Here is a 16,964-nt window from a genome sequence, read left to right on the forward strand (position 1 = left end):
ACACACCCACCATTCTCTGTCTAAAAACCTACACTCTCACTCACCACCACCCCCAGCAGTGTGTTTCACACACCCACCATTCTCTGTCTAAAAACCTACACTCTCACTCACCACCACCCCCGGCAGTGTGTTTCACACACCCACCATTCTCTGTCTAAAAACCTACACTCTCACTCACCACCACCCCCGGCAGTGTGTTTCACACACCCACCATTCTCTGTCTAAAAACCTACACTCTCACTCACCACCACCCCCAGCAGTGTGTTTCACACACCCACCATTCTCAGTGTGGAAACCCACACTCTCACTCACCACCACCCCCAGCAGTGTGTTTCACACACCCACCATTCTCAGTGTGGAAACCCACACTCTCACTCACCACCACCCCCAGCAGTGTGTTTCACACACCCACCATTCTCAGTCTAAAAACCTACACTCTCACTCACCACCACCCCCGGCAGTGTGTTTCACACACCCACCATTCTCTGTCTAAAAACCTACACTCTCACTCACCACCACCCCCAGCAGTGTGTTTCACACACCCACCATTCTCAGTGTGGAAACCCACACTCTCACTCACCACCACCCCCAGCAGTGTGTTTCACACACCCACCATTCTCTGTCTAAAAACCTACACTCTCACTCACCACCACCCCCGGCAGTGTGTTTCACACACCCACCATTCTCAGTGTGGAAACCCACACTCTCACTCACCACCACCCCCAGCAGTGTGTTTCACACACCCACCATTCTCTGTCTAAAAACCTACACTCTCACTCACCACCACCCCCAGCAGTGTGTTTCACACACCCACCATTCTCAGTGTGGAAACCCACACTCTCACTCACCACCACCCCCGGCAGTGTGTTTCACACACCCACCATTCTCAGTGTGGAAACCCACACTCTCACTCACCACCACCCCCAGCAGTGTGTTTCACACACCCACCATTCTCAGTGTGGAAACCCACACTCTCACTCACCACCACCCCGGGCAGTGTGTTTCACACACCCACCATTCTCAGTGTGGAAACCCACACTCTCACTCACCACCACCCCCGGCAGTGTGTTTCACACACCCACCATTCTCAGTGTGGAAACCCACACTCTCACTCACCACCACCCCGGGCAGTGTGTTTCACACACCCACCATTCTCAGTGTGGAAACCCACACTCTCACTCACCACCACCCCCGGCAGTGTGTTTCACACACCCACCATTCTCAGTGTGGAAACCCACACTCTCACTCACCACCACCCCCGGCAGTGTGTTTCACACACCCACCATTCTCAGTGTGGAAACCCACACTCTCACTCACCACCACCCCGGGCAGTGTGTTTCACACACCCACCATTCTCAGTGTGGAAACCCACACTCTCACTCACCACCACCCCCGGCAGTGTGTTTCACACACCCACCATTCTCAGTGTGGAAACCCACACTCTCACTCACCACCACCCCCGGCAGTGTGTTTCACACACCCACCATTCTCAGTGTGGAAACCCACACTCTCACTCACCACCACCCCCGGCAGTGTGTTTCACACACCCACCGTTCTCTGTCTAAAAACCTACACTCTCACTCACCACCACCCCGGGCAGTGTGTTTCACACACCCACCATTCTTGGTGTAGAAACCTACCTCTGACATCCACCCTGTAGTTTCCTCCAAGCACCTTAAAATTACGTCTTCTGATATTAGCCATTTCCACCTGGGAAAAAGGCGTTGGCTGTCCAGTCTATCTCTGTCTCTTAGCTTAAACACCTCTGTCAAGTCAACTCTTACGTGCCAAAGTGAAAAGCCCAAGCTCGCTCAACCTTTCATCATAAGGCATGCTCTCTAATCCAGGTCGCATCCTGGAGAATCCCCTCTGTACCCTTCCACATCCTTCCTGTAATGAGACCACCAGAACTGAACACAATACTCCAAGCGTGGTCTTACCAGAGTTTTATAGAGCTGCAACACTACCTCACAGCTCTTGAACTCATCCTCTGACTAATGAATCAGTCAGGGAACCAGCAGTGGAAATGGTTAGCAATTTCAAGTTCCTGAGTGTCAACATCTCTGCATATCTATCCTGGGCCCAACACATTGATGCAGTTACAACAAAGGCAAGACAGTGGCTATATTTCATTAGGAGTTTGAAGAGATTTGGTATGTCACCAAAGACACTTGCAAATATCTACAGAGATAATGTGGAGAGCATTCTAACTGGTTGAATCATGGTCTGATTTGGAGGAGCCACTGCACAGGAACAGAATAATCTGCAGAAAGTTGTAAACTCAGCCGGCTCCATCATGGGCACCAGCCTCCAGGATATCTTCACAGAGTGGTGTCTCAAAGAGGAGGCATCTGTCATTAACAAACCCCGTCATCCTCTTCTCATCAGGAAGGAGGGTCAGGAGACTGAACAACCACCCTCAGCAATTCAGGAACAGCCTCTTCCCCTCTGCCACCAGATTTCTAAACGGACATTAAACCCACAAGGGCTAACTCATTAATTTTTTTTCCCACTACTTATTTAGTTGAAAAAATATATACACAGACACACACATACATACACACACAGATACACATGTTCAATTGTACCTTACAGTTTCTTTTTATTGTGACGACAAACCAAATTATCAGAAGATTGATGCTGATGAGAGAGATAAGTGAGACAATGGAGAAACATTCAAAATGCTAATAAGAGAGAGAGAGATTAACGAGAAAGAAACACATTTCAGAATATTGACAGACCGGTTGCTTTGAACCTGAACTGTTTGAAGTTTGATGGACCGGCCATACCCCAGCAGGGGGATAAAAAGAACAGGTTCACTAAGGCACAACACACACCACGAGATCACGAGATAACGAGACCCTGGAAGAGCGGTGTGCCCCCACAAGTTGGTGGGAGTTGAAGGTCTGGTTCACAGGAACCAACCATAGACTGACACGGTGAAAAGGGACAATTGGTGGGAACCTGGTGTGTGTGTCTGCCCTTGCCTGGGTGCCGGGTTCACCGCGGAAGAACGGTCGTATCCGGAGCGAAGGGGTCACAGTGACCACAGAAGACATAAAAAAAAGGTCCGCCCGAAAGCCAACTGCGAAGAACATCAAAGGTCTGCTGAATCAAATTTGCATATCTCTCTCTCTCTCCCCAACGGCACAACAGTGATTACTGCGAACTGTACTAAGCTGAACTGAACTCTGCATCACTGTAAGACTGATCATTTTACCCCTAGACTGCGATAGAGCTTGGTTGATTCCTATTACCCTAGTTCTGTGTACATGTGTGTTTTATTATTGCTGACCTGTTGCATTTATATCCTTACGATTAGAGTACTGTGTTACTTATTTCTTTAATAAAACTTTCTTAGTTTCTAGTAAACCAGACTCCAACTAAGTGGTCCATTTCTGCTGGTTTGGCAACCCAGTTACGGGGTACGTAACATAAGTGGGGATTTCGTCTGTGATTTTGAACACCAAATTTGGGACTGGGTAAATTGATTGGGTTAAAATTCCCAAAAGAAAGAAAGGGCAAACAGCAGAAATGGAGATTGAGGAATTTCTAAAGGCGCCAACCTTGGAGGCATTAGAGGGTGCCAGGAAATCAGAATTGGCAACTGTGGCCAAACAGTTGAATCTTTTTAAGGGGAAGTCGACAATGAGGAGAGCGGAGATGCACAGAGCTACCATAAAGCATTATGTATCTAAAGGTGTGTTTCCCCAAGGGGAGCTGGAGGTGGTATCTATGGGCAAACCTGGTGGAGAAGCAGTGCAGCTGCAGATGGAAAAATTGAGACTCCAGCATGAGTTCCGGGTAAAACAGCTGGACCGAGAAGAGAGGGACAGGCAGTTAGAACGCGAAGAGAGAATAAAGCAGCTGGACCGAGAAGAGAGGGACAGGCAGTTAGAACGAGAAGAGAGAGAGAAGCAGAGCGAAAGGGAATTTGAGCTGGAGAAGTTAAGGATGAGGCTAGCACAGTGGCCCATGCCGAACCAAGGTAGAAGGTTCAGGGCGACCCAGGAGGTTAGGCTGGTTCCCCCATTTGAGGAGGCCGATGTTGATCGGTACTTTCTCCATTTTGAAAAAGTCGCTACAAGTCAGGACTGGCCGAGGGATAAGTGGGCTGTTTTGCTTCAGAGCGTACTTAAAGGAAAAGCTCAACAAGCTTACTCGGTCTTGTCCGCAGAAGATGCCCAGAGGTATGATGTGGTGAAAGAGGTGATACTCAGGATTTATGAGTTGGTCCCGGAGGCATACTGGCAGAAGTTCTGGAATGCGAGGAAGCACTGGGGCCGCACGTATTTAGAGTTTGCCTGTGAGATGCAGATGTATTGTGAGCGTTGGTGCACCTCGAAAGGGGCCAATGGGGATTATGACAGACTGCTACAGCTAATACTGATTGAGCAGTTTAAAGGTTGTGTCCCTGAAGGTATGAGGCCCTATCTATATGAGAAAGAGACAGAAACCTTAGCCACAACTTCTAAGTTAGCAGATGAATACGCGTTAACGGACAAAGCGAAGTTTACCCCGAGTAAAAGCTACCAGAAGGGTAGTCAGGACGGCGGGGAGAGTCTGCCAGAAAAGTCAGAAAGTAAGCCGGGGACTAGTGAGAAGGATAAGGAAGATCAGGAGCAGTTTGGTAGGAAGTCTCCTGGGGTCATATGCTATAATTGTGGGAAAGCTGGACACTTTGCGTCCAGGTGCTTTGCCCCAAAGAAGGAGACGGGGAAAGGAAAGATGACGGTTCCGACTGGCTGTATTGAGCTGGCAAACAAACCGCTAGGGGAGAAGAGGTCTGATAAAGTTCAGGAAGGGCGCAAGAAGTTTATCTCGGCCGGATTGGTGTCGGTGAAGGAGAGGTTAAACCCGGTTCCAGTACGGATCTGGAGAGACACTGGAGCTTGTCAGTCATTGATCTTAAAGAGTGTGTTAGACTTTAGTTCAGAGACCCAGACTGGGGAGGTCAGGGTGATAAAAGGCATTGGAAAAGGGACTAAAGCAGTACCTTTGCACCAGATACACCTGAAAAGCCACTTGGTCTCCGGGCCAGTCACGATCGGGGTGAGGCCCGAACTACCGATGGAAGACGTGGAGGTCTTACTCGGTAATGACCTCGCCGGCGGAGAGGTGTACCAGCAGTAAGCTTGACAAGCCAGCCTGCCTAGATTCAGGCCCCGCCCATGGACTCACAGGTTTACCCCATTTGCGCAGTGACTCAGCGCATGTCCAGAAAGGCTGCCGAAGAGGCCTTAAATTTAGCTGAGACGTTTTTACCAGCCTTGCACCAGGAGGGGTTAGAAAGTGAGAAGGGGCGTAGTGAAACAGAAGTTGAGGTAGACTTATCATTAGCAAGGAAGAAATTTATACAGGCACAGGAACGAGACGAGGAGCTGATGGTTTTGATGGAGACAGCTCTCTTCGAAGCAGAATTAAAAAGGGGGCCAGTGGGTTATTATGTGAAGGAGGGAGTACTAAGGAGGAAATGAAGCCCAACTACCGTGCCTGCAGATGAGGAATGGGGGGTGGTGCACCAGGTAGTAGTGCTGAAAATTTATGGGGATGAGATTTTTAACCTGGCCCACAAGATACCCCTCAGTGGACATTTTGGGGTGAGGAAAACAGTCGATAGAATCATGAAAGAGTTTTACTGGCCGCACAGGAGGAAGGATGCTATTGACGATTGTACACGTGAGCTAACACAGTTACAGGCTATTAACATGTTAAAAGCTTACCACGATCAGAAAACCGATCTAGCTGGTGTTATTACGAAAATTAATGGGGCTAGGGTGCCACCTGATAAGGGGAAAACCCATTTTGAAAAGATAAGTATGGCGCCGACCAGATTGGAGAACTCTATTGTTTTGGCCAACTTTGCTGATAAGGTCTCTCTCTTAACCCCCGCACAGAGCGAGCCGCTGATAAAGCTAACTAACCGGCATGCAGACGTATGTCCGGATGTCCCAGGCGATGCAAAGAGCCGGGACATGGTGTTGTTGTCACATCAGGTCAGCCTAGTGAGCAACACCCCTATAGGATGATTAATTCGGTGACAAAAGGGCTAAAGAACACAGAAGCGTATATTGACGATTTAGTGGTCTGGAGTGACACGTGGGAGGAGCACATTGTGGCAGTAGAGGAACTGTTTAAAAAGCTGTTTGAAGCCAGCCTGACAGTGAACCTCGCAAAAAGTGAGTTCGGCCACGTGAAGGTCACTTATATGGGATTTGTGGTAGGACAGGGGCAGCTGGCACCGATGCAGGCTAAGGTGCAGGCTATCTCTGAAGTCCCCACCCCGACAGGCAAGACAGCCCTGAGAAGGTTCTTGGGGATGGTGGGGTACTATCGGAAGTTTTGCAAAAACTTTGCGGATATTACCCTCCCTCTTACTAAGCTCTTGCCAAAGAATGCTAAGTTTGCATGGGATGACCCTTGTTATATTTGTCCGGGACAGAAACCACTGAGAATTTACACTGATCACAACCCATTAGTGTTTTTGGCCACTATGAAGGATAAAAACAAAAGGTTACTCAGTTGGAGCCTGGTCTTAGAGGGACTTGATATTAAAATAAAACATATAAAAAGAACAGAAAATGTGATTGCTGACTGTCTGTCAAGGTGTTGACAACTTAAAGTTCTCTGTATTAGCCGAATAGCTGATGACCCTGTATATTAGTGTGTATCTAATAATGTATTCATGTCTCTAATTTTCACCCCGGTAAAAATCTTTTGAAGGATAGGGATGTGACGACAAACCAAGTTTTCAGAAGATTGATACTGATGAGAGAGATAAGTGAGACAATGGAGAAACATTCAAAATGCTAATAAGAGAGAAGAGAGAGATTAACGAGAAAGAAACACATCTCAGAATATTGACTGACCAGTTGATTTGAACCTGAACTGTTTGAAGTTTGATGGACAGGTGATAGTCCAGCAGGGGGATAAAAAGAACAGGTTCGCTAAGGTACAACACACACCACGAGATCACGAGATAACGAGACCCTGGAAGAGTGGTGTGCCCCCACAAGTTATTGGGAGTTGAAGGTCTGGTTCGTGGGAACCGACCATAGACTGACAGGGTGGAAAGGGACGATCGGCAGGAACCTGGTGTGTGTGTCCGGCCTTGCCTGGGTGCCGGGTTCACCGCGGAAGAACGGTCGCATCCGGAGCAGAGGGGTCACAGTCGGTGACCACAGAAGACATAAAAAAAGGGTCCGCCCGAAAGCCAACTGTGAAGAACATCAAAGGTCTGCTGAATCAGATTTGCATATCTCTATCTCTCTCCCTCTACAACAGCACAACAGCGATTACTGCGAACTGTACCAAGCTGAACTGAACTCTGCGTCACTTGAGACTGATCATTTTACCCCTAGACTGCGATAGAGCTTGGTTGATTCCTATTACCCTAGTTCTGTGTACATGTGTGTTTTATTATTGCTGACCTGTTGCATTTATATCCTTACGATTAGAGTACTGTGTTAATTATTTCTTTAATAAAACTTCCTTAGTTTCTAGTAAACCATACTCAAACTAAGTGGTCCATTTCTGCTGGTTTGGCAACCCAGTTACGGGGTACGTAACATAAGATATTGCAATGTACAGTTACAACAGACTTCACAACATATGCCTGTGATATTAGACCTGATTCCAATGGCCAACATACCTTAACCGCCCTATCAACTTGCACAGAAACTTGAGAAATCTATTGACATTGACACCAAGATCCCGCTTTTCCTCCACACTAAGAATCCAGCCATTAACCCGGTATTCTGCCTTCAAGTTCGACCTTCCAGACAGTACCACCTCACACTTTTTCAGCTTGAACACTATCTGCCACCTAAAGTCTCAAGCCTATTGTATGATATCTTATCAGCTGCCTTTAACTACTCCGGCATCGACCACCTTTCCATCTCTGTCACTCCACCAAATGACTATCTGCAGCTGGATACACTTAGCCTTTGTAGCGTTTGTCAGTAAATCCACACTTGTTTTGTCAGTAAATCCACATTTGTTCTGCTGATTCAGTCCCTGATTATTTCCAGAACTTTCCCCACACAAAGTCAGACTAATTGGTCTGCGAGGTTAGTCCCTCCGCTTTTGTTGCATCCCACATCCCCAAGCTGCACCCTAAACCCCGCCAGCTTAACCTCATGGTGAAGTCCAAGTCGAAGACAAGGGAAGTTCCAGAAAGAACCAGAGACAGAGTGAACAGTTATTTAAATCTAAGGTGGGCCTGAGTAAATCTAGTAATTCAGAAAGACTTTAATTAAAAAGGATAGGAAAAACATCAAATGTGCTGTACGATGCAGAATCAAGGTTTTGGGAACAGCTTTTTACTCTCTGCCTTCGGAATTCTGAACGGACCATGATCAGTACTTCAATCTTTTTCACTATTCATTTTACTTTTATTAACTGGTAGTAAATTTTTTAAGGTGTTGCACTGTACTGCTGTCACAAAAACAACAAATTTCACTATGTAGGTCATCGACAGTAAACCTGATTCTGATTGCGAATGGATGAACGGGGCGACGCTTTTTGTAACCGTACCCTTCTGCAGCTGGCCTTTAGCGAGCTGGCTCCAAGCTGCAAGCTCCACGTGCATGTTCCAGATTGCTAAAGTGCTCAGTCAGCACCCACAGGGACATTAAAATCCAGCAGCATTCGTTTCTGGCAGGCAGCTCAATGACGCAGCAGGTAGGGCCGCTGCCGCCTCACAGCTCCAGTGACCCAGATACAACCCGGTCCCGTTTTGCCCGTGTGGACTTTGCACACTAACACCGAGGCCGTGTCATTACAAGCAGCATCTATCACTAAGGACCCCCACCATCCGGGACATGGGCTCTTCTCATCACTACCACAGGGTGGAGGAAGAGACACAATGATTTAGGAACACCTTCTTCCCCTCCACGATCAGGTTTCTGAACAGTCCGTAAAACTCATAATAAACACAGGGGATTTGGCAGCTGCTGTAAATTTCTACCTCATTATTCCCTTCTTGAGCACTACTTATATATGTAATTAATAGTAATTATATATACTGCACTGTATTGCTGCAAAAAAAAAACAAGCTTCATGACATATGTCAGTGATAATAAACCTGATTTTGAATTAGATACTCCCGTTTCCTCCCAGATGCCAATGGCGTGAGACTGGTAGCTTAAGTAATCACGTCCCAGTGTGGGAGAGTGGGAGTTGAATCAGAGGCAAGCTGAATGGGAAGCGAGAGAGAATGACTTACAGGGAAATGGATGAAAGCCCAGTATTTGATGGGCCTCATGGCTCCTTGCACCATGACAATTGAAGGTTTCAGTTGATAGATATCACTGTGTTTAGTGTGACGGTGGTGGGGAAATAACCTAGAAATAAACGGGAGCAGAATGGACAGTCCAGTGGAGGTTTATAATGGTTCGGGAATGAGAGCGTTAATGTATGAAGAGTGTTTCATGCCCCTGGGTCTGCTGAAGTTCAATGGAATGGGGAGGAGGGGGAATATCGCTGAAATTTGCCAAATACTGAAAGGTCTATCTAGAGTGCACGTGGACAGGATATGCCCTAGAGTGGGGAGTCCAGACCAGAGGGCACCATCTCCGAATAAAGGGACGTCCATTTCCAACAGAGTTGAGGAGGAATTTCTTTAGCTCGAGGGCAGTGAAGCTGTGGAATTCATTGGAGGTCAAGTCAGTGGTTAGATTTAAAGCAGAGGTTGATAGGTGCTTGATTAGTAAGGGCATCAAAGGTGACAGGGAAAAGGGGTTGAGAGGGAAAATGAGTCGGCCATGTGGAGCAGACTTGCTCGACCAAATGGACTAATTCTGCTCCTGGGTCTTATGGCCATTTGAATCTCAGATCAGCACACAGATAAAATCAGTAAACAACCACAACACCCGGGAGCAGAATTAGGCCATTCAGCCCATCGAGTCTGCTCCACCATTCCAAAATGGCTGATTTATTATTCCCCTCAACCCCATTCTCCTGCCTTCTCCCCATAAACTTTTGGCAGCAACGACAAGCTCTGCTGTGCCTAGCCAGGGTTTGATGATAATTCAGAACCTGAAGGAGGTGGTGCTCTGTGTTTGTTGAACAATCTAAGAATGAAAGGAGCTCGTTCTGCTGAGCTTTTGAACTGACGCAGCCAGAAAGACCCCGGGTGCCCTTGTCCCCTCCAGGAGGGAGGTGAAGGGACGTCTGCTGAAGCAGCTGTTGCGGGTATCAGAGCAACTTTTCACTGTGTTGGTGTAAGCAGCGTCCATCGTAGAAATGCTGACGGCTGTGGAATGTTAACAATGCAGGGTATTCAGCGGAGAAAATGACAGTCCCGGGCTCTGGCTGTAGGAAAGGACCAGAAAGTAGCAGCAATGCACACGCACACGATGTAGCTCACGACCACCATCCCGGCCTGCCCACGATGAACCCATGGCTGAATCACCTTTCACTTCCTCATGTTATTGCTCTAAACTCCCAAAGAGCCCTCAACACGTCACCGAGGAAGCCCGTCGGCGAGACGTCCGACCGCGGCTGAGTGCGAGCACACCTGCGCCAATAACGCCACTGATCCTGCAAATCAGAGAGCAAGGCTCCCTGTGGAAGTCCCCCCAGCTCCGGCTCTGCCCAGGGACCCCCAGCCAGCAGGAAGGCTTCACGATTTCAGCGTGGCTACCGCCGCCTCGACAGGAGATCAGCTGACTTGGAGGTGCAGTACAAACGGCAACCGATCTCATTTGCCCCCAGATACCCGAGCCACCATAGGACCCAATTAAACCAGGGCACCGGTTAATTCCACCTTCCTCCACACACGTTGTTAGCTCCAGCTTCTCTCACTGTGGCAAACCGCATCCCTTCTTCCCCCTCCCCACTCTGACATGCAGCAGTGCCGGTCAGGTGGCAAATGAGCTGCCCTGAGCTCGCAAGGACGCCGGAGGTCACCAGGCCAAAGCCACCAGACGACTTAATGGGTTGATCAGCGCTTCCTCAACCTTTGACACTTGGTCAAGCTCTCCGCACTCCACACTGCTGACAGGGAAGAGGAAACACAAGAAGATTCCCTGGGGGACCTGAGGATAGGGGCTTTTTGCACCACTGCCACAAGCTGGGGGATTGGCCCATGTTAACCCCTAATCTCCCTGTTTTCTGTGATACACCCGTCTTATATAGTTTGATGGGATGGTATAGACCAGGGGCTCCCAGCCCTTTTAATGTCGTGGACCCCAGGTTGCGAACAGCTGGTATAGGGGGACAAACACAAAATGCTGGAAGTCAGGCAGCATCTAGCAAGGGGAATAATCAGTCGATGTTTTGTGTCAAGACCCTTCGTTGGTATAAACCAGGGGTTCCCAACCTTGGTCCACGACATTAAAAAGGGACCCCCTACCATTAATTGAGGGGTCTGTAGACCCCAGGTTGGGAACCCCTGATATACTGGAGAATTACTTCATATCTAAACTGTGATGTGGCTGTCCTGGGAAAGTTTGATAGGATAGTACTGAGGGAGCTTTACTCCATACCTGGCCCCTATCGCCCAAACCAGGCGGCAATGTGCAGGTGGAGCTTTACTCTGTGTCTGCCCCTGACTTGTGAGTGCTTGGTGGGACAGAGTGGAGGGGACTTAACCCCCAGCCCCCGTCCCTGTCCCTGCCTTGGGAGTGTTTGATGGGACGGCAAAGAGGGCACACAACCGAACCTAGCAGGGCAACGCACAGGGGACTAGTTTACCAACAAGACAGTCCTGATTGCTGGGGTGCAGTCATTCAGACGTGGCTTAAACAAGGTTTTTAAATACCACCCAAGGCTGTTTAAAAGAGCTGTGGCCTTCTCTCCGATGCCTTGGCTCAATGTTTATTCCTGACACAGTACTGACTGCCTTCCTTGTCGACTTGCTTTATGCAAATCAACTGTTGTGCTTCTTGCTGTGCAAGGGTGACTAAAGTTAAACAGTAACAGTTTATTATCTGCAGTGGCTGCCAGGACTTGCTGGGGTTTGACTGATGTCGGTTTGCACCTTTAAGAGCGAGAATGCAGAGCAGCAGAGGGAACATGCTGAACCTAAAGTAAGCCCTATTATTCACGTGTACAAGGGAACAGATCATGAAATGCATCCTTTGCGCCAACGACCAACACAGTGTGAGGATGAGCTGGGGGCAGCTGGCAAGTGTCACCACACTTCCAGCATCGACATAGCATACCCGCAAGTCGCTAACCCTAACCGGTACACCTTTGTAACGTGGGAGAAACTGGCACCGTCATGGGGAGAACAAACGTACGCTTTACGTTACTGGAGCTTCTGCCCCAACAGAATGCCAGCATCCAACCTTCGGAAGGAGCTGCGCCCCTCTCAGCAAGGCAGCAGTTGTTGAATCAAATCGCACCCGAGGACGAGTCACCCACCGGAGCCGGGCTTGTAGATGTCGTCGATGTCCACCTCCAGTTCGGTCTCCGGAATGAGCTCCACGATCTTCTCCTGCATTAACTTCTTCCTGCGCTCAATCTCCTCCCGGCTCTCCTTCTCGAAGTGCAGCCGGAACCTGGGCAACAGAAGGGGATGGGAAGCAGCGTTAGTGGCACCAAGGTGGGATGTGTTGATCACCACTGAAGGTGTTCTGGGACACAGTCACCAGACCTGGAGTTGGGGACCCAAATAGCCTCGGCGTCTAACCTTGCAGTATTGTGCAAAAGTCATTTTATGTATTGCACTGAACTGCAACCGCAAACAAAAAGCGAATTTCATGACTTATGTGAGTGATGACAAACTTGATGTGGGCCTCTATCGTGGACTGAGAGTGGGAAGGGGGCAGGGGGAGGGGAATCATGGTCAGAAAGAGGGGAAGGAGTGCACCAGTGAAACATGCCGCAATGTTCAGTACCCCAACTGTTTGGAGTCAAACGACTTTGCCTGACGTCTCAGGGCTGGGCGTGTCTGGGAGGCCACTCCACACCCCGGCACTCCTTCTCTGCCACCTGTCCCACACCCCTCCCACGGCGCTCCTCCCTCACCATTCCCAACACCCTTTGCTCCCGCCAGATTTACAAACTCGCTCTGCGCTAACGAGTGTCTTAACTGCTTGCATCACAGCCTGGCATGGAAAATGCCCAGGAACAGAAACGTCTACAGAAAGTGCTAGATCATCATGGGTAAGACCCTCCCCACCATTCAAAACATTTACAAGGAGCACTGCTGCAAGAAAGTCATATCCATCCATCCATTAAAGACACCCTCCATCCTGCTCATGCTGTCTCCTCACTGTCAGGAGGTACAGGAGCCTTAATTCCACACCATCAGGATCAGGAACAGCTACTACACTACAACCACCTAACTCCTGAATAAGCCTGGATAACTTCACTCACCTCAACTCTGAACCTACACTCTCACATTCAAGGACTCTAGGACACAGTTTCAATATTATTTATTAGTTTGTACACATCGGTTGTTTGTCCATCTTTGTTTGTGTACAGCTTCTCATGAATTCTATTGTATTTCTTTATGTGCATGTAAATGCCTGCAGGAAAACGAATCTCCGGGTGGTGTATGGTGACCTATGCGTATCTGACTTTGGTGCCTGCACTCACCAACTGGGGAACGAGTTAACTCATTCGGAAGCTGGCATCTGCTCATGGAACACAGCCAACTGCAACGCAACATGAGACATGGAGTTGTTGGGAAGTGAATTCGGATTAGTGAATGCTGAGGCTGGATTGGGACCAGGAGGTCACGGGGGCATTCTTGGAGCACCAGTCCTTACAGAAGTGTGTTGCAGCTTTACAATGAAGGACTACGGCGGGGTTTCCTAACCAGGGGTTCACAGACCCCTTGGTTAATGGTAAGGATCTATGGCATAAAAAAGCTCCTGGACTAGAGGCTCAGGATGAGAAGGAGAAGTATTGCCTCATCGATAGATCAGGGATGCAATTCAACATAACTCCCAAGGGTGGGGTTGAGGGAAAGCAGGGGAGACAGATAGAAAGTCCCAGGAACAGGAGACATTTTCCCCTTACAAGGGTGCAGTTTTTGCCAAAGAGAACACAGACGAGATATGGCAGCATCGCAAGACTTCAGCTGCAGTGAGAGGGTCACAGGCTGGGCTTGTTTTCCCTGGAGTGAAAAAGGTAAAAGGGTTAACCCAACAGAGGTAAGACTGAGAGGCATAGTTAGGTGTGATAGCCAGCATCTTTCTTCTCTATAGTAAGAGCGTCAAAATCAGGAAGGCACAGGTTTAAGATGAGAGGAAGGAGTTTCAAAGATAAGTTTTTTTTATATAAACACAGTGCTCTGGAGCAGGTGGTAGAATCAGATATAAACACTATATTAAAGAGGCCGTTAGACAGATATGCAAATAACCAGGCGTAGAAGGAGACAGTGCTAATGCAGGATTAATGTAGGTGAGCAAAGAGGTCAACAGCATGTGCGGTCCACTTCTTTCTGCCTGTGTTTTGTTTGTCGAGTCGTTTCTCTTCAACGCCTTGCATAACGCATGCTCTCTGTGCTGTCTGAATCTACCATGACGCTGTGCAAGTTTTCCCATTGCATCTGTACCTCACTGTACTTGTACACTTGACAACAAACTCAACCCCTTTCACAATCCGACCCCGGACCCGCTGATCTGTCGTTGGCTGACACCCACCGGTCCGCGAATCTCCGAGTTCGCTGGGGTTGTCGAAAGCCCAACCTCCAAGTGTCTGTGCCCGAACCAGAGTCGGCTGGAGGGCAAACAGTACGGGCTGTTTTGGGGTAGGTGTGTGTGGGGGGACGGGGGGAACACGGCTTGTTCAGTTGCCTGTTGTGTTGTTCTGCTGAGCACTGTAGACGTGCTGTGTTGGTCACGGAATGTGTGGCTGCCCCCATCACATCGTTAGGTCATGTTGGTTGTTAACACAAAGGGCACACTGTAAATAAACTCGAGTCCTGGAAAAAATCATGAATCCATTAAGGGGAAGCAAAGGGATGGAACAACGAGCAGTGGCCCCACCGGCACCCACCACCACCGAACACCAAAGAGAGTCGACGAGCCAGGGCTCGTCCTCCCGTTCTGCACGCGGCCGGCCGGCAGACGCCCGCACCAGCCTTCCCCCGCCGTCACCTGTTGGGGTCGTATCCCTGCTCTCCCGGCTTCCGCAGCGCTGGCTGCTGGTTGATCTTCCGGACCTGCAGGGAGAAGGACTCGCTGTCCGACGTGTCCGTCTGCTCCTCGTGCCGGTCGTGACTCCCGCTCCGGCTGTGGGAGCTGGACCGCACGCCATCGGGGAAGCCTGAAAGAGGACATCAAGAGTGAGCAGGCGGCTCTGAGAGGACCCACAAGCCTTCGGCCATACAGCAAGCCCTTTGGCCCATCCAGTCAATGCTGACCATCAAACACCCGTCTGCTCTAAGCCCACATCAATCCCATTTGATTATCCTACAGCCCCAACATCTCTCCAGATTTTACTCCTCACCTACACACTAGGGGTCACTTACTGCAGCCTATTGACCAGCACGTCCTCGGGAGGAAACCCTTAGGTCACCAGGAGAACACTGACAATCAACACAGGCGCACTTCAACGTCCTGTGCTTAGCCTGTCATAGCTGCAGTCGTGAGAGAGGGGCTAGGCACACCACAAGTTGACTGATAACATCACTGTTGGCAGAATCTCAGATGGTGACGGGGAGACACAAGGGAGTGAGATAGATCGGCCAGTCGAGTTGAGTGCTGTACAGAGAGTGTTGGTGAACCACTCAGAAATCTGATGGCGGGCAGTGGGGGGAGGTGGGTAGCAGGTTCCCGAAACACTGACCGCAAGTCTTCAGGCTCCGGTACCTCCTTCCCAATGATAGTTAACAAGGGGGCATGCCCTGGATGGTGCGGGCTCTGACAGCTGGACGTCACCTCCTTGAGGCTCCGCATCTTGAAGATGCCCTCGATGTTGGGGAGGGTTCTGCCTGCGCTGGAGGATCAGCTGGGAGGTCACCGATGGTGGTGCCGTTGCCTCACTGTTCCAGCGACCCAGGTTCAATCCCGACCTCCGGTGCTGCCTGCGTAGAGTTGACTTGTTCTCCGGGACCTGGTGGGGCTTCCCTGGGTGGCCACAAGTATCCTCCATATTGCCAATTAATCTAGTATTGGATTTTAAAACTTACCCTTTTCTGCTACCTGTTCCTTTCTGACATGAAAGGGGAACCCATAAATCTACCTGGAGTCATGAACTAATTCAGCAGTCTAATTATAACCAGAAGGAATTCTGCGGATACTGGAAATTCAGGGCAACACACACACACAAAATGCTGGAGATACTCAGCAGATCAGGAAGCAGCTATTGAGGGGAGTGCACAGTGGACGTCTCGGGCCGAGACCCTTCATCCGGACTGGAACGGAAGGGGGAGGAAGCCAGAATAAAATGGTGGAGGGGTGGAGAGGTAGGAGTCTAAGCCTAACTGATCACGTCAGCACCAAACCTACACCTTTGTGACGGAGAGCGGTGTGCAGGTGGAATTAGTGGGCCTGCCAAAGACTCACCCGACATTCCAGGCAACCGCTGTGACTGAGACGTCCGCTGAATGTCGCCGAAGGCAGATTTCTCCGCAGTATCTGTACTACATTGCGTTTGTACAGATGGCAATAACCTCCACTTAATTGACAAGAAAACGTGTAATTAGATTGGGAACTTGTAAGTGATGCTGTGCCCCTCTTGCCCCTGCCCTGGTTCCAAGCAGCAGTGGTTGTGGCGTCGGGAGGCGCTGCTGAGGAATCCCTTACAATCTCATCGGTATGTCGTGTAGGTGTTCACATTCAACCACTGTGGAACACGTGGATGCAGGAGGTCCTGAACGAACAGGCCGCTTGGCTCTACTCATCCAGACGAGTGGAATCTATCCCACCATGCTCCCGGCTTTTCCCTGTAATTTAGGCAAGGGCTTTGGCTTCTCAAATGGAGAGTCACTCATCACAGGACTGTAAGTCTCCTACGTGCCACTTCTGCCACAGCAGGCCCAAGACGCAACTGCAAACACGCTA

General features: G+C 49.4%; 1 protein-coding gene across 2 annotated transcripts in view; it reads right to left on the reverse strand.

Annotated features, from left to right (window-relative positions):
• Positions 1 to 16,964, reverse strand: part of gnl1 (guanine nucleotide binding protein-like 1) — a 38,719-nt gene that overhangs the window by 19,363 nt on the left and 2,392 nt on the right. For both annotated transcript variants that reach the window (XM_072259168.1, XM_072259167.1), the window contains exons 2-3: positions 15,057 to 15,225; positions 12,370 to 12,506 (exon numbers count right to left, since the gene is read on the reverse strand). In XM_072259168.1, coding sequence (XP_072115269.1) covers positions 12,370 to 12,506; positions 15,057 to 15,225 — 306 coding nt within the window. The remainder of the gene's footprint in view (positions 1 to 12,369; positions 12,507 to 15,056; positions 15,226 to 16,964) is intronic.

This window comes from Mobula birostris, chromosome 5 (assembly GCF_030028105.1).
Source record: "Mobula birostris isolate sMobBir1 chromosome 5, sMobBir1.hap1, whole genome shotgun sequence".
NCBI classification, from domain to species: domain Eukaryota; kingdom Metazoa; phylum Chordata; class Chondrichthyes; order Myliobatiformes; family Myliobatidae; genus Mobula; species Mobula birostris.